At 37.1% G+C, this 19,183-nt stretch overlaps 1 protein-coding gene across 1 annotated transcript; it reads right to left on the reverse strand.

The window, feature by feature from the left end:
* Positions 1-14,557: 14,557 nt before the first annotated feature.
* On the reverse strand, positions 14,558-17,614 carry LOC110862491 (beta-galactosidase-1-like protein 2). The gene is made up of 10 exons (XM_035845620.1): positions 17,404-17,614; positions 16,937-17,327; positions 16,727-16,878; positions 16,361-16,661; positions 16,241-16,299; positions 16,059-16,161; positions 15,666-15,988; positions 15,291-15,601; positions 14,817-15,048; positions 14,558-14,733 (listed from the first exon to the last, which is right to left on the reverse strand). Exons 1-10 carry the CDS (start codon positions 17,443-17,445, stop codon positions 14,650-14,652), a joined length of 1,998 nt encoding a protein of 665 aa, XP_035701513.1. The 5' UTR covers positions 17,446-17,614; the 3' UTR covers positions 14,558-14,649.
* Positions 17,615-19,183: the final 1,569 nt, after the last annotated feature.

The raw sequence follows: 19,183 nt of genomic DNA on the forward strand, positions 1-19,183 counted from the left end.
ACTCAATTTAATTTAAACTTAATTAAAATATGATTCAAATACAAAAATTTACTTGACTTTATCTACGTAACATGCCCGGCGCATGTTATGTAAGGTACATTTTTCTTCGGGTAGGGTATTTCTTTAGCTCGAAGCCTCGGGTACGGGTAGGGTAGGGTAAATAATTGTTAGGGTAGGGTATTTGTAACCTGGGAAAACCTAGGGTAGGGTAGGGTAGGGTTTTCAAAAATCATACCCTCGCACGCCTCTAGTTCCGTCAGTCAAAACTCATTGTTCTATAATTATATTGGACTAGGGTTGGTTATCCGACGGATCGGATCGGATCAGATCGGATAGGCAGTCCATCGGATCGGATATTCCATAGTCTCGGATAATCCGATCGGATATTAGGGCCAATCCGATCCGAATCCGAGTAATCCGACGGATATCCGATCGGATCGGATAATAATCCGAAAATTTTTACAAGACAATCAAATCCGTTAATTATACATACAAAACATGAATAATTCATTTACTTAAGAAAGTATTGCAGTAATTAATTACAAAAGCATGTAACTATTATTAATTCAGCAATTAACAACACTTATTTTTACAATTAATTAGCTCGTTAACTACAAGAAACAATAGATAAGGCAAAATTAGTTGATAATTTAACTGGTAATGTGCTATAATTACTTTATCATAATGTACTTTATGTAATTGTAATTAGTATTAATAACTTGGTACTAATCAATTGAAACTTAAAGCAATTAATTACCATAGGTAACTAATTACCACAGTCCGGTTATGTAGTTATGTATTTTCAATTTTTTAAATAACAACCAGATTGAATTGAAACTTTTGGATCTTGCTTATGGTCAGTAATATGTCACAATGCCAAAGCAATATACACATATTTTACATAAATCGACTTTTGGGACATATAAAAATGTTATTACATATTTCGGCGATTTTGCCAGAAATGTAAAGGGTGTTAATAAAGTCCGATCCCATGCATTTTTTGGAGCGTGGTTGTTACAAATTCAGCTGGAACTTTTGAACCAGTGAAGTTATTTATTTCAAATTTTTACCATGGGAGGAACAACTAAACGTGTAAGTCATGAGCATCTTAGCGTTGAGATACAAACATTGCATCAGCAGGGGCTTAAACCTTCAGAAATTGTGCAAAAATTGGGCTGCAGCCGCAGAACTGTTTGGAAATGGAAGAATAAAAATTTTGTCCACGACAAAAAGCGACCAGGGCGACCCAGAAAGGTGTCACCTACCACAAAAAGAATGATTAAAAACAGACTTTGCAAGAAAACCGGTAGTTCATTACGTAATTGAGCAAGGGAGTTAAATGACTCAAAACGCTATAAAGAGAAGAAGAAGCAAATTAACTGTGTGACCGTGCAAAAATTTGTGAAAACTACGAAGTGGGGTCACACAGCTTACAAACTAACCAAAAAAACCTCTCATGTCACAAAAATATATCGATGACCGTCTGAAATTTGAAGAACTCCTTCAGAAAAGTGCCCATTTGAGTGAAAAAAGACTTGGTGAAGAATTGCGCAGTCACATCCTTTGGACTGACGAATCTATTATTGAACTATATCCAAAATTGAACCAACAAAATGTTCGTTACAGGACAGAAAACAAATCGGATGTACCATCAAGAGCGATCCCAAAATTCGGGCTTAAAGTTATGGTAGCGGGTGGATTTTGTGCACGTTGCGTGACCCCTCTACATATCATACCAAAAGGCCAATCAGTCAATGCAAAGCATTATATGGAAAAAATATTACCTATCTATTTCGATAGCATGGGGAACAAGGAAATATTTCCGAATGAAAGAAAAATAGTTTTCATGCAGGATGGTGCTATAGCCCATACAGCAAAAGCGAGTTTGAGTCTCATCAAGACGCAAGTTTCAACGGTCTGGAGCAAGGGGGTGTGGGCCGCTAACGGCCCAGATTTGAATCCCCTGAAGAACCAGTGGTCCATACTTAAGGAAAATGTATACAAAGAGCCACAACCCCGGACGAGGGAAGAGCTAGTAAAAAAAAGTTCAAGATGTATGGAATTCGATTTCCAGAGGCACATTGGAAAAATTAGCACAGAGCCTTAAACAAAGAGTTGAGGGCATGGTTAAAGTAAATGGTAACAAGACCAAATACTAAGGTAAATATGTCGAACATTTTTTGTAAGTATCACGGGTAGTTTTTTTTTATACTAGCCTTCACTTTTTTACAGGAAAAATGGGATCGGACTTTATTAACACCCTGTAGATTTTTTGATAAGCATAAATTAGTTTTCTTTAATATATTTTGGTGATTTCGTCAAAAATATATATTTTTGGATGCTATAAATATGCTATTATATATTTCAGCAATTTTTCCAAAAACATATATTCTTTTAAAAACAGTCAGAAATTAAGAGTTAATTAATAATTGATAAATATTGAACTCCAAATGATATTGTGTTCGTAAACTACGCACGAAACTATTTGTTTCCGATCAACGTAGAAATGACACAAAAGCATGTGAAAATGGTCTTAGAATGTCTGAAATGTACAAGCATTTTCAGCATTGTTGTATGCTGCAAATTGCAGTTAAAAACTTAAATTTAAAGTAATTTAAAAGGCACTTAAAAAAAATGTTTTTATACATATATCGGCTATTTGATTAAACGTATTGCGTATATATTTCAGGGTTTTTAAAAACACGTGTATTTAGCCGGAATCTGCTAATTACCTTAGGTTAAAATTTGAAGTAGTATTGTATAAAATCTTGATATGTGAGATTTATTAATTAAAAATAGTAAAAAACTACAACAAACTATACTAATTAATTATGCTAAGCAGTTGTTATTTATGCCAGCCATTTGAATTTACGCACTTCAAGGGAGAATATTCTCGCACAGTCACCGCCAGACTGCAGATTTTTAGTAAATGCGGATTATCCGATATCCGATCGGATATCCGAAGTATCCGTCGGATTGATCCGATCGGATAACAAGTCTTATCCGATCCGATCCGATAGTTCTCGGATATTTTTATTTACGATCCGATCCGATGATTATCCGATCCGATCCGACGGATCGGATAATCTCGGATCGGATAGACCAACCCTACATTGGACATTCTATTCTATATACATACAAAAAATTCTAGGGTAGGGTAGGGTAGGGTAGGGTACTTCAAGAGATCCGGACCCTAGGGTACGGGTAGGGTAGGGTAAATATTTCGTAGGGTCGGGTAGGGTAGGGTATTTATACCCTTCGAAAATCTAGGGTAGGGTTTTCAAAAATCATACCCTCGCACACCTCTACACTTAACACGTATTTCAGATTTTTTCAGAAATACTTGATCAAATTATGTGAGCGAGAATTTGCATTTTTCTTAATGCAAGGTAATGGAACTTTTACTTATCTCTTTTTGCTAAGTTGCGCGTATAGCATCCATTATCGCTTATAATATCATTCGACAATTTTTTATCCTTAATTTGAAACTTTGCACCTTGTCTCTTTAGCAATAATCTTTCAAACAAATCTAATGCGCGTGCTGGCCACAATTTTGATAATCACAACAGACCTAGCAAACTTTGCAAGCCCAAGAACTGTGTTTCTGGAGAAGACTGGCTAATAGTCATTTGGTAAATTTCGCAAATCGGCAAATACTCTCATTAACCTACTTTACATATTTGGGTTTCCATGGCTGATTTGCAATTTATAAATCATTTAATGGACAGGATGATTTTGCGAAATAATGTGGTAAAGTAAGAACATGTTCAATTAATTTGGTAAATTTACTAACTAAAATCCTATTACTTGACAAATTTGGCTCAATCATCGCAAACTAGAGTCTAGTGACTATGCTATAATAGGATGATGTGGAAGGATAAGAGCTCGCTTTCAGTAGATTGACTGATCAAGATTCGGTGGTCATTTGTCAATATTTCGACCTTAATGGTCTTTTTTAGGACTTCACGTGTTGGCGATATGTGTGAGAATTGGGGAAAATGCGGAAAAAGATTAGTGAGGGAAACGTACTGTAAGGACTTGAACGAATAATAAACAGTACAAAATTAACGAATAAGTGGATCGTTATGTAACAAGTGTCAAGAAATCATTCAGATTTACTTGCAATTTACCTACACACTAACTTTTAATTTGCACCTTTAATTTTTTTAAAATTTTTAGTCCAAACTTCTCTCAAGATGGATAAGCAACCATCTCAATCCCAGGAGGACTTAATCTCTTTGGAAGGAAAAATACTAAAATCCATCATTCTAACCTTCTTCATCTATCCCTTCATTATAACCCCATCCGAAATCGTCCTCGGCTGTGACAGTCCGCACTACGTAATTGAAGACCTTCGAAGTACCCTAGACTTCAACTTCCCCACCTATCTGATCCTACAGCTGTTTCGTGTTTATATCTTAATCATCACTTCCTACGAGGTTTGCCGCTGTCTCTCGTTTCTAATCCTATATTTCGTTACCGCGTTACGGTTAGTAGGCAACATCTATAACGAACTGGTCGTCCGCGCAAAAAAATCTAGAATCCGATCAGAATTAGAGATTGGCGAGCATATTGAAACCCAGCTAGCGGTAAAATCGCTTGCGGCCTCTCAGGAACTAGGAACCCTGGGGTTATTAAAGATCGGAATTATAGTCTTTGTACTATCCAACTTTGTCACAATTCGGTTATACGATTCTCTTCCTACCCCGACGTATACATTCTTTCCTTCTGCAGCGGTCATGGTGGCGCTAATTGTGAACCTCTTGTTACCCAAGACACATAACGTTATTGAGAATTCGGATGAGATGATAAGAAATTGGAGGAAATCGTGCACCACAGAGAATGGCTATGATGCTAAAATTTTGCGAAGGATGTTTCGATCTCTGAGGCCTACTGCGTTGTACGCCGGTCTTGGAGAAAGTAGGATTATCTGCTTAAATAAAGAAACCAAAGTTCAATACTTTGAAAAGGTTTTTTCTCTCACGGTAGATATGCTGTTGACAATTCCAGACTCAGCGTAAAACTATTGTAAGAACAAACAATTTTATTTAACCTAGCTGTTAATTGTGGAAATAGTGTGGTAGCAGTGTTTCGGATGCAAGTAATCGCCTACAAGAATCCACAGGAAGAAAGTGGTTTCTTGCAGCTAAGCTTACTGCATGCATTGCAAGAAAGTGCAAGAAATAGTCGCCATCTACTAATTCATATATTACGGTGGATGGCGCCCATTTCTTGCACTTTCTTGCACATTGCACTTTCTTACTTTGCAGTGGTAAAAATATCTTATAGGTGCAAGAAACTAAGCACTGTGTGCCTGTACGTGGCTCCTAAAAAACAGGCTGCCAAATGTTTAAAGGCATTAAACTCTATTTGTATGTTAGTTGCCCGTAAAATCTATGTGTATAAATACACTTAATAATAAAAGCAAAGGGAATAACCGGCCAAAAATGAAATGTTTTTGCATCAAGCTACACATTCAAGATAGAGGAAATCGATCCGCTACTTTTAATATCCCTTAGATAGGCACAAAAATCCTGCAACTGAACCGATGGTGTACCGGGCATGAAAGCAAAATCGAAAGGCTGATCATGATGGGTGGCAAATTTATGGTTTAAAATTTAATTTATTCGTAACATGTGACACAATCTGGATAAATTAAATGAAATAAAATTAAATAAGAATGCTAACATATTTCTTAGTTCTTGGGTTTTATTTGATGGGCCCCGAAATTATCTTAAATCCTCCAGTAAAAATGTCTTAATTCGGCTTATCTTAATTTACCCCGTGATTAAAATTTTTAAAGGCAGTTTGGTCTTAATACAGCCCAGTAATAAAATCTGGAATTTATTTTTTAAACACGTAGAAACGGATAAATTTACAAACCGCAAATCAGTCAATAATGCCTTTTTCACTTTTGGAGGTCGACCCCTTTGTTCGCACCAATTGGATTCGCCTTTGCTTCGTCTTTAACACTAAAATCTTTGCGTATTATGGCTATTCCCATAATATGTTTGCATATTCCATCTTTTTTAAAAGATGGACATGTACATTTTGAAGTTATCCAATTTGAAGCAGTGTACGAGAGACTGTTTTTACATTTTCGGTATGTGTCAAATTTTGTCTACGACTTTCTCAGTGACTTCGTTTAAACCCTTCAGAGAAAGCCGTCCGAAATCCATTAGTGATTGCTTCAGCACAATCCGCCAGAAGTATGTTAGGCATGTAATCCTCGTTCTCCCCTTTTAAGAAACGGAACATTACTGAAAAATCTTCGGAAGTTTCTCCACTAGCGACGCCTAAACCAAACGGTTGAAATTTATTTTCCTTGTCTGAGGTCCCAATAACAAGAACCGGGAATCCTTCCCACACTAATTTATAGGTCGCCTCTGCTTGGACTAGATTTGTGTTTGATGTCATTCCAAGCAGCTTTCTCGATGACATAAAAAATCGGAATTTTTTTTTGTCAAAATCAACTTGTTGACCAACGATGTAAGGCTGATCCATGTCATCAGGAATCTTCCCATTATCGCTACATAACTTTGCAAGTTGTCCAAGAAAAACAGCACGAGATCCTTTTTTCGAATTTATGTAAAAAATTCTATTTGTTATTTGCTTTCTGCTAGGTGGATCTAGTCCCATTTCACGCAACTTCTGAGTTCCTTCCGCAAAAATTGCATCTACTGTTGTGTTTATTTCGTGATTTATTCCATGTGTAGATGTGTGCTCATGGTCATGATCTTTCCCATTTTTGTACAAAATAGCAGTGAGGTTGTCTCCTATTGTTTGTGTGAAATGACAATTATAGTTTTAAACAAGTAGCAAATGCAGTACACAAATTTATTTAAAATCTACCTGGAAGATACAAATGCATTTTAGCCGGGCATCGTTGGATAGCACAATTGTAATACATTTTCTTCCCATTGCATATGTCAGTGGAACTTTTGTACACAAATTTCCGTTCCGATTTGATTTTACACTTAGCCGACTCAAAAGTTTCAAATACTTCTACTTTTTCCCAGTCATTTGGGACCCTTTTTAGTTTTTTCAAAGGAGCAGGTTGACTATCTTCTTCAGACTCACTTGATTCAGATCGATAATAATCCAAATCTGAACCGTTGTTATCCATGTCTTGAAATTGTTTCGAATTTGAAAATAAGTAGAATTATTTCGTTGGTTCAATGGTGGAAGTTTGCCTCAGACTATCACTCATTTACTTTTCCAATTTAACTTTGGCATGATTGGCATTTGACATTGGCTATTGACATCCAGGAACCAAAATGTTCTTGCGTTCTAAATATTAGCATACATTTTTAATTTGAATGGGATATGACTAAACATAAAATTTATTGATAACCCTAAGATAGCGATGACAAGTGAAAAAAATTAAAATTTGTGAATGAAAATTTTTTGTTGTCGTATTATGAGCATGTATTATGAATTTCAATGAAACGCGAGTGAAAATAAAATCTTGGATTTTTGCCAAGCTGGAACTCACCTCACAGCTCTCCCGTGTGTAGCTTGGCAGGTTTAACAGAGTGGAGATAGAATGGTCCGGACGTACGGAGCGAGTATAGGGACACGTGATGGTTGCTCCATCAACACGACGTGTGCTGTGATGGCTGTGATGCTCATGCATTTATTTTCATGATAATTTCATGCTGTAGCTTTCCTTTTGCAACATCAAATAGTGTTTTTCTGGATTCCAGTGGTTTGATAATTATCGTTTAGATTAATGACTTTCCCTTAGCTGATTTTACCTAAGAAATAATGAGCGTAACCTTGGTGTTTTTTGGTCAAAATGTCAATAAAATCGGGAAATTATATTTTCCAAATGTATGTGGCTAAGGACAAGTCGTGATAATTCTGTACAAATTATAATAATACTAGTTTTGAAGGACCAACAGAACTGGCCCCAGAGGTAACTATAGATGTATAAAGTAACAATAGACGTGACTCATAAGCCGTGTTTTGGATCTAATTTAAGATCCAATTTTGGATCTAATGTTGGACCTTAATCTTGGATCTTATTTTGGATCTACGCAGTAGTTTGGAATGGAGGCAGTAGGCTTGATGAATGGATGCAGCAAGATTGGGGTGGAGTGGAGGCTGAAGGCTTGGGGAAAGGAGGAAGCAAAGTTCGTTAGTGCTATGAAAGCAATTGTGTAGAATCCCTCCGGTCCCCACATATTTTTACATTCTAAAAATTTTGACTTGAGTCATAAGGCAGAAAGATTGGAATGGAGGCAGGGGGCAGCAAAATGGGATTTAAGCAGAAGGCAGGGAAACAGGAGGCAGCAGATTGGAGACTGCTGGCAGCAAAATGGTGTGGAAGCCGTAGGCAGGGAGACATGAGGCATAAAAAATCGCCTTATTGGAATGGAGGCAATTACTGAGACTACTTCCTTCCTCCGCCGAACACTGGTCTGGACCCCATTCTGAGTCTCTTTCTGAATCTCATTTTCGATCTCATTCTGAATCGTATTTCGGATGCCATTTTTGAAATCTCATTCCAACTCCCATGATGACTATTATTATGACTTATTATTATTATTATGAGATCTATTTTGGCTCACATTTCAAATTTCGATTTAGGCTCTCATTGTTATGTTATTTGTATTTATCAAGATTATGAGTATTGCAAACGTTGTGATATTTGGTAGGGTTGCTATAGTTGCTAGGGCTTCGATCATCGCTATTTGTATGATTGTTTCAAAAATTGTGATTTTTGTTAGGATTGTGATAGTTGCCAGGGTTGGAATTATTAATGTAATTGTTAGTTGTTAGTGTTAATGATGTTCTTGATTAATGAGAATAAGAACCAGAAGAGCTTGAGAGCCACAATGAGAATAGGAAGAAGAGGGTTGGGAACAGAATGGTAGTCAGGTTCAGAATAGGAATTATAATCAAGATTAATATGGGAACGAAACCGAGAATCAGAACATGAGGACCAAAATTTGTTGCTATGTTGCTTTAAGCAACATAGCAAAAAATTTTGGTGATTTTTCTAACTGACCATATTTCCGTTTCTAATAGAAATCTGGCAAAATCTTCAGTTCTATAGACCCAAGAGAATTGTAACTCGTCTGACCAGGAAACTATTTTTATGGAAAAGTACCCAATTTAAAAGTTCACATTTTTGCCCAAATTCAACTGAGATTCCAGACATGCTTAAAAATTCAGCCTTGCACATGTTGGTAACTACATGTATTTACAGCTCATTTATGTACTTTGTGGGGTGACCATACTACTCAATAAAGGGCCAGGCCAGTGGTAGTACATTAAAGGCTAATTGCCGACTACAGCTCATTTACAATCATACCCATTTAATTTGATTTATGTGAGTGATTATGATAGTGAATGAGTATTAATTTCCTTTCATATGAATGAAAACGGATTAGAGATGAATACGAATACACTTAAGACGAACGAAAGTGAACGAAAGTATTTTTACCCTAAACTTAGGATTAGTATGTGGGGCGAAGTATGAAATGAAATAAAATGAAATGAAACTGTTTGTGTGCATTCGAATTTCTTATGCAAAAAAGGATTTGCATAATTATAAAATACAAATGTTAAGAATATTTAGAAACGAGTTTAACCAAACCAAAATATTACTTATAAATGTACTAATTAATAAAGCTGAATTTCTCTACCCTTAAAATTTAAAAAAAACTAAAGAGCGAATAATTAATTTTATAGTAATGATTAACGATTTTAAGATTTAATATGTTGACGTCATCATAGGGGGTGGGTGGGTGCTTTTTGGCAGTGATGACGATTGATGATTTTGGGGTGGATGGGTGGTTTTTTCACGATTTTCTGATGACGTAATATATGGACGATCCCATAGGGCCACAACATTTGTAAAGGGCATCGAAATCGGAGTCAGACCAGTGGTGAGACTTTCGTCCTTACTAATAATTACTAACAATGGAGGTCTCCCAACGTATGCTTACAGATTTGGACGAAACTGGTGTCAATCGATCACAAATTTAATTAGTATGAAATTTGAAAATGCAACTATCTGCAAATGCGCAGGTTTGGCGGAGATATTTGCATAAACAGAGGCGAAAACGCGCCCAAAATGCCATCAATTTTACACTTTTCGAATTTTGCCTCACAAATTTGCGAGTTTTCACCTCTTTTTATGCAAATATCTCCGCCAAACCTGCGCATTTGAAGATAGTTGCATTTTCAAATTTCATACTAATTAAATTTGTGATCGATTGACACCAGTTTCGTACAAATCTGTGAGCATACGTTGGGAGACCTCCATTGTAAGTTGCAATCAATTATTGATTGCAACTCCCCGTTTACTTATATGTTATCAAGTTTTTAGATTACAGAGGCTGTCCGTAGATTATACGAACAAGACAAATTTCATGGGTAGCATGCGAACGCATGATTCAATTTGCGCCAAATTTGGTACACATAATTTGGAAGTTTACAGCAACGCATGTGCCAAGTTTCAAATTTCCACCTGTAAAAATGAGTCGGATATTTGACACTAAAGTGGAAGAGTCCGTGAAAGCGGTTTCCGAAGACCAGCCAAAGTTGATGCCTTCCTCTTAAAAAGCTACTGTTTTAGGTATCCAAATCCAAAAAGATCCATCGGACTGGTGTCAGGTGACTTAATAGGCATTTCCCAGCAAGATATCAAGGTCATTCCGGTTCTTGCTTTTAAATCTTGCGCGTACGGCTGGGTTTAGTTAGCAGTATGTGACGATGCTGCGTCGTGATGGATTAAAATTTTGTCCAACTCCCCAGGGTACTTGTCTGGAATTTCCACTTCTAACAACTTTCGTAAAACATTGTCCACATATTAGTTGAAGTTAATATTAGCATTTGACCTGACAGGTATTAATTTTATCACCCCACGGCCCGTCATTGCACCGATCACCATGAATCGATCAGACAACTTTTCTTTTTTCTGGGACTCATAGTTTGATATTCGTTTCCGGTCCTTTGTGTAACAAGTTCCTCTTGACCTGTTGCAGTCTTCAACGAAGAAGAGTGCCTCATCCAATGTGACGGCATATTCGGACCTTTTACCCGCAAGATGACCCTCATATAGCCTCCTAATGTTTGTTTTTCTGTTTGCGATATGAGATGGTTTTAGTGCCTGGAGTTTTCCCTTCTTCTGCCCGGTTTTTCCAAAATCTTGATGGATGATTGTATTAACGTAATACTTGGATATCTGGCATTGCTTTGCGATCTCTCTTTGGGTCGGGGGATTCGCCTTATCAGTGAGACGGTCAATTTTGTTGAGGGTGGCAGAATTCTTCTTTTTTAAGGGTATGAATTTCGTGGTATACCCAGATGAGTTGCAGATTTTTCCATGACCGTTTGGATACCGCGAAGGGCCAAATTAGCTTCGGAAACCGCTTGCATTTTGGGGGAAATTTTTCGCCGCATTTTTAAAGTTAGAAATTTGAAACTTGCCACATGTGTTGCTGTGAACTTCCAAATTATGTGTACCAAATTTGGCGCAAATTGAATCATGCGTTCGCATGCTACCCATGAAATTGTCTTGTTCGTATAATCTACCTGTACGCTCTACTGTCATTATGAAACCAGTATGTATAAACAAGTTTAGCCGTGTTTAACAAAATTACGAATTATTTACAAAATTCCCATTTAGTGACAATTTGCCTAAATAGTATGCTATATCACTGTAGAGTCGGCCTTAACACTACCCGTGATAACCGTTACTCTGGGTTGAGCCGGCCGTGATTTCGAAAGAGGATGATGATGACAGCCGACCTGATGTCCGGTGGTTGAGAATAACTTTTTCGTATCAACAAAGTAGACTAGACTGCAGATTTCACTATCTCAAATGTGAAGCTTGACCCCTGTCTATTTCTTATGATTTTCATTGGAAACCAGTTCATTTAATATGCAAACTGTGCAATTACATTCTCCTTTCTTGGGTTGTCATAATTAATGATCTCTAGATCACGATCACGACTACGTGATCGTTTATGCACGAAGTAGTTCTCCCAATCTCTTATTCTTTACTATAGCCAATAACCGGTCACAAGTAGGCATTATATAGGTACACATAGGATATATAAATGGAGACAGACTCGCCAACTGCAACAAGTCCTGCTGCGGATACATTTGGTCTCTCCCAATAATATTGGGAGAGGGTGGCCGGAGTTCTGGATGCTGTGTAATAAAACCTCTCTCTAACCAAAAAGTCCAAGTTCTATACACACACCAAAATTATTACGTACTACGACGACGACAATACATACAATTGTCTCGTCTCATCTTTCTCATCTGCACCTCTTCCGCCACCTCCAAAGCCGAAGAAGTGGGGTCACTGTTGAAGTCCTGAGGACGGGACTTCACACAAACTATCTTACTTTATTTTAATTATACGAATAGTTATGACAATTAATTGAAAGCTCAATAACTTGACTACTCTCCTCAAAATCTTACTTACAACTCTTACTTAATTCTCCTTTCTTTCAACTACGACGACAAGAAAGATGATGCAATCGCTGCACCGCGACACTTAAAACTACGGGGAAAAATGCGACTCAATTCTCATTCCTACAATCACAAACATTGATATCAGTTCGATACTCGAATCGACTCAAGCGGTACCTTACAATATTTTTTATTCAAATTTGTCAATAGGGTATCTAAATTCAAGGCAGTGGCCAAATATTATTCCATAGGTCTTATGGCCTATTAACAATGTCTCCAGTTAACAAAATTTTGAATTATTTATTAAACAGTCGTCATCAGTTACCCCATGCTCAAATTGACAGCAGCTCATCTTGTTTATCTCTCCTCAAATCCAAGAAATTATGTCAATGAAACCAAACAAATTCTGAAAGATCTAGCCGATTAGAAAATGCGGATCCTATAGCTAACCAACAAAACCGTATGCATAATTCCCTGCAAACTACTTTACTAAGGGATTATGCGAAACGAAATCCCATTATGGGAATGTCTCTCTGTCCGTTCGTCTGTCTGTCCATCTCAACGATAACTTTAGGACGGATGCGAATTTCGGCATGCGGTTTTCGTCAATGTGTTTCTAATTTTGGAAGTACGGATGAGTTCGAAGATGGGCGTTGTAAGTCATAAGGTCATCGCGCGACAGTGATCACGCCAAGGATGTTGAAATTTGTTGTTTTGCCGATTTACACGTATTTTGGGCGCCAATTTCAAAAATCGACATCATTTTTTTGGGCGGGGATTTCACAAATTGACATCATTTTGACGTACGATGACCGTGCGACCGTGTCGCTTCACCCCTTTGTTACATTTCGTTTACAACGGTTTATATAAACTGTCTTTTTTAATTTTTCATGTAGCTTTTCTTGACACACACCAAATTTAAATCTGTATATTATGTAATAAATATGGCGCACTTGCAATGTAACTAAAATTTAAATCTGATATTACTGAAATATATTTTCAGTAATTAGTGAGTAGTAATTATCATTGAAGAATGCGGTAATAACGTATAATAAATTCCATGTTTCGATCGTGTACTAATTAATATCGAAAATGCAATTATTATTAGAATACATGTATACCATCTGATTGTATTTTTTTCGCGCTCTATCGATTTTGATGTATGATGGCTTAAAATTTGCGTAATTTTGTGTAGATTAAGAATCTGAAATAATATTGGGGGGCGCTTGGCCAGTTTTTGCGCTACGAGCCAAAATGTTCAAATTTTTGGCGAAGTTTAATTTTTGTAACAAAATCGTCAAAATTGGGTCAAATACCACCGGAAATAATATAAAAAATTATTTTGCACCAGAATTTGGCCACTGCCTCGATTACGGACCCCAAGTTTCTAATTGGCTGAGTTTTTAAAAATAATTACAATATCCATATTAATTTTTCCACCATCGAAACATGGAATTTAGGGATTGGTATTAACATATTATGAAATCCGGTACGTTATATTCACCGTGAATAATTCACGTTAGGTATTAGCATAGTTCGCTACCTTGCTGTGCACCTAATAAATAAACGTTGTTAAATCGAATCCGTTAAGCATATAAGTACTTTGATTCGAAATTTTGTAAAAAGAGCGAAATTTTGTTAATAATCCGTCAACTTAATGTACTTGAAATTTAGTTAATCATTCAAAAAGTCGTTAATAATTCGAAAGGTTGTTAATAACGCTTCCACTAGTTTTAAAAAATTCCACCAATTAGGAAATTGGGGTCCGTAATCGAGGCAGTGGCCAAATTCTGGTCCAAAATAATTTTCAAAATTATTTCCAGCTATATTAGACTCAATTTTGGCGATTTTGTGACAAAAATCAAATTTCTCAAAATTTGCAAAAAATTCGCACATTTTGGCTCGTAGCGCATAGTCCATCAATGCGCGCCCCCAATATTATTACGGATTCTTCATGTACACAAAATTACGCAAATTTTAAGCTATCATACATGAAAATCGACCGAAGCCGAAAAAACACGATTCGATGGTATATATAGGTACTAAAAAGTGCCCAGGCGTTACCACTGAACAAAAAATAAAATAGATATATCACGATAAAAGTAGCTTTAAAATAATTCAATAATTTATATATATCATCTTTATTTATCATTTAGCTAATTATAATATTTAAACAATTAAGCTAACATTTTTCCCTTGACCAAATTATCCACCTCATGGCAAAAAAGGAGGACCTAAGTTCGGTATGTTTGAAAATACAATGCTATCACTGGGCTCAAACTGCTCAAAAACGATGATCTATAAATTTTACAATTGATTATTACCAACTCTAGATTTGTTCATATAAATATGTAAATAAGTTGATATGATTTCGATCTCACCGTATTGATTCCAGTGTTTAAAAGTGGAGCCGGGACATACAAATTTTGCTGTGGCCCGACCTTCCAGTACCGTCCAACATTGAAGCCATTCACAAATACGACACCTTTGTGCCAGCCACTCATATTGAGAAAAGTATCAGTCGGAGTTGTAGGAATTGTGAAGGACGATTGAACAAGACATGGACCTTTTAGGGCTGCTGGGTCGTCTTCCACGGTTTTCCAGTTTTCCAGCCTATAAATAACACCAAAAACATTAATTTTCATAATAAATTTCGAACCTAGGTTTTACCTCTAGCGAGATAGCAGAACAAAAAAATCTATACACATTCGTTACGATTTCTCACCGCAATGATCCCAGATTCGTAGTGAATTCGAAAATACTGCGACTTCACTACATACAAATCTGGAGACATTTCGGTGAGAATTCGCAACGAATGTGTGCCGACTTTGTTGTTTCGGGTATTTACCACTGACCCATTGACCCATGCCTGGGTAAATTCCAATGCAATGATTTCGACTCCTTGAATCTCTATGTTATTAATTTCAATTTTTGACCCAGTAATCTCCGGTAGACCTTTCTGTTGGTTGAAATGTTCCCAACGACCTCCCCAATTTGTTCGGGCGATGACATCCACAAACAAATCGATTGTGTGCTCACCGCTGGATACGTTCAAGGCAATATCATGAATGTCGTTGAACCAGTATTGAGGCTGTGCGTTGGTAAATCCAGTATCGACCAGTTCACCATCTATCAATAGTTCTGCGAGGTCTTTTGGTCTTGAAACCTTCGTATTTCGTATAAGCGAACTTTATATTATTTTGAAATATTTCAATTATGCAAAAACTAACCTTGTACCGGTCACCAGGGCTAAAATTGGCTACTTTTCTGTAAATGATGTATCCAAAAGTCTGCCCATTACCATTGTTTATTGGCAGAAGCTCCATTGAGACAGGTTTGTCCTGTAGAATTTTGTGACTGGAAGGGATTTCCATTATAATATCGGTATAGTTTAAATATCGTTGCAATTGTAGAGTCGGATAAGCGGTCTTTTGACTTTGGATTGGTCTTAATGGCCTCCTCAATTTTGGGTTTTCGTATTGGGAAATCAGCTCAGCAGCAAATTCGTATTTCACTGTGTAATCCCCAGCTTCAGTCAATGGAGCGTCGTAATCTGTAAGCCAAGTTGGTGGGCGGTTAATTGCAAGGAACTTTACTACAGTATTTATGCCTGAACACTATACCATAGCTTGTAATATCAGCTACAGCATAAGCATCTGGAGCACCAATGTCACCAACATCACCACCTCCAGCCGTGAAGCCGAAATTAGTTCCACCGTGGAACATGTATTATTGAAAAATATAAAAAAAATTATTAACCGAACGGTGTAGGTTAGGGCAAAAAAGTAGATGAAAATACCAACATGTAAAAGTTGACTGAGCCGTTGTAGGTGGAGAAGATTGTTTCCAGAACTTGTCGAAATTCTAAATACAGTGTAATGATTAGAAATATATTAAATAAATAAGTACATAAAAAACTTCCTACGAGAAGGATCAGAGCCTCCTCTGCGTTCATCAAACCAATTGGTAAACCATCCTGTCCAGAATTCCATAACCATGATAGGTTTGTCCGGCTGAACACGTAAGAGGTCTCCCAAAATTTGGTCAGGATTTTCCTTAAAGTTAGCTGTTTGCAATAATCCAGGAAGCGATCCACCGCTCCCCTCATTGAAATGATTGTCACATGTAAAATGTAAACAATCCAAACCATTGTCAAGGAATCCTTGGCGAATTGTTTCAAGATAATGGGTGGATTTTGGATTAAATGAGCCGTATTCATTTTCAATCTAAGAACAAAAAAACGGGTAGATTAGAATTTTCTTTCAGGTATCTAACCGGGTAAATTTTCAACCTGAGCAGCAATAATGCAACCTCCATTCGTAAATTTAAAATCAGAAATTTGTGGGACGAAAGCATCTAAAAATATTTTGACTCGATCCAAATAAGGTTGACCCTCCGATCTGATTTGCATATCGGGATCCCTCTGAAGCCAAGATGGGTAGCCTGCAAATCACACATTATCAAAAACATGTAACGGCAAACTTCCAAGAGAAACACGGACCTCCATATTCCCATTCTGCACATATGTAAGGCCCAGGTCGGATGATTACTAAGAGATCCTCTTCCTGAGCGGTACGTAGGAAGCGTTGCACATCTAAAAATATTGAGAAATCGTTGCTTCCATTACCAAAATCAAATTCTCCCTTCCGAGGTTCGTGAAGATTCCAGGGTACATAGCTTTCCACAGTGTTGGCTCCCGTTGCCCTCAGCTTTCGTAGTCTGTCTCTCCACAAGTCGGGATGGACCCGGAAGTAATGGATTGCTCCACTAATTATTCGGATGTACTTTCCATTCAGCCTAAATTCTTGGTTTTCGGCTACTAGCCCGGTAAGATTAGCAGTGTCAGCAAAATATTGATAGACAGACTGATCTTGGCATTTCACCGTAGAAATCTTGTCAAATATGAAAGACGGATTAATATGTATATATCTGACTTTGATAATGGATGCAAAATATCTAATATCTTACAAAAATCAAAGTAAAAGCCAATAATTTGTTAATAACAGCCATCTAAAAATCAGCGTATATATAATTTCTAAAACTTGTCTTGAAATGGGTGCAGAGTTTGTGCCACTAAGTAACCAGCTTATCAAAAATGGGCGAGGCTCGCCAATATCGCACGCTGGTTTTATTCACTAGTTGTTGCTATTCTTAGAATTTTGCACACTTCCCTGCTTCGGGTGCAAATCCACGTCTCTCTCTGTCCCAACATTCCCTTCAGTATCATATCTCGCGACAAATTGAGTTTAGAACCAACCTGTCCAAACTATAATTAATCGATCAGATTAAAGACTTTATTAATCTGATAATTTTTATTTTAGTAAACAACCATGCAGTTGTACCGAGGAAACAGGCCAACTGGATCACAAGTCCTCTTGCCTGTTTGCATGCATTGAATGCATGTCATAAATTAACTCTTCAACGCTTTATGGAACTTATCCCAATTTACGGAATCAATCAATGCCACGGATAAGCTTCACACAATGCCAGAATCACTCACAAAAACAGAACAAAAAGTTTCAATCTGACATTGAGATTAAAGCTCCATTCCATATAAGATCGGAGTGCAACACGTGACGTCATTGCATTCTTAGTAATTTTAACTGCTTGATGAAGGAGGTGGACCAGGTAGACGGAGAAGGTGAGACGGTCAAACATTGTGGACCGTCCTGTTTAAGTAGCTAGGCGTAGTATTAGATTCAGCTTTGAATTTCCAAGAACATTGCGATGTTGTATCAAAAAAATGTCCAATAGCCTAGGGTTCTTGTACTGCGTTAAGCGTCACCTCACAGATAAAGTTATGTCAATCATGATAAATAGTCATATACGCAATTATCGATTATTGTGTTGACGTTTGGGCAGTGCACACCGATGCCCAGCTTGACGCTATTCAGTCAAAAATCAGCACCTTCCTAGCTAATTACTTTCTCCCTTCACTCGTCAAAAAAATGCGACACAGGAAAAAAAGTAGGCTCAAATTTAACAAAGCCTCAATTAACATTAAAGACCTGTTAATAAAATGTAACTTACTAACGCTTAGAGAATGCCGAGACCTATTTTTATACAAATATGCCTTTGTTAAATTATCGGATCACAAAAGCTCGTCTGCCAATAGGCCCACCTGGCCCCTGCTTAACGTCCCTACACTTAAATTCGGCCAGAAATGTATTAATTACCGGGCAACTATTTAATGGAACAAACTTCCAAGAGATTGGGAACCAAAAATGACATACAAATGCTATGATAAAGCTTGCTGTGATGTCATTTTAGGTAAAAGAGGTGAATTATTCCACATCGTCGGCTTAGTGAGTAATCCAGCTAAGTGCAAATTGCATCAAAAAGAAATCCAGTCAAGTCCTGTACAAAATAGGTGGACTTGACTGGATTTCATTTTGACGGGTTTTGGACTTAGCTGGATTACTCACTAAGCCGACGACATGTAGTAAGTTACAATTACTTAACCTTAGCATAGGAAAATATATTATCCATTTTATTAGTTAAATTGTGTCATGGATTTCAAACCACTTTTGTAACCTGATATCTATCAACACTTGAATAAAGGTTGACTTGACTTGACCTGAATTTGGTTTTCTACGTCAAAGGTGAAAGACAACCAGCCTAGTCGATCGGCAAGGGAGGAAGTTCGTTTTGAAAAGGACAGAATCAGAATTTCGGGCAGCATTTGTATTGTGTTTATTCCGGATACAATTATTTAGTTCATTTTACTAAACCCTAAATAATTTTTATT

Source organism: Folsomia candida, unplaced genomic scaffold (assembly GCF_002217175.1).
Source record: "Folsomia candida strain VU population unplaced genomic scaffold, ASM221717v1 Fcan01_Sc059, whole genome shotgun sequence".
NCBI classification, from domain to species: domain Eukaryota; kingdom Metazoa; phylum Arthropoda; class Collembola; order Entomobryomorpha; family Isotomidae; genus Folsomia; species Folsomia candida.

Bases quoted from the DNA above. Each gene is read 5' to 3' on its own strand.
- LOC110862491 (XM_035845620.1), bottom strand. From the start codon at position 17,445: ATGGCTGTTATTAACAAATTATTGGCTTTTACTTTGATTTTT. The intron at 15,602-15,665 runs GTTAGTTTTTGC...CGAAATACGAAG, and splicing joins GCCCTGGTGACCGGTACAAG to GTTTCAAGACCAAAAGACCT. The intron at 15,049-15,290 runs GTCAGTGGTAAA...TGTTATTTATAG, and splicing joins ACCCAGGCATGGGTCAATGG to GCTGGAAAACTGGAAAACCG.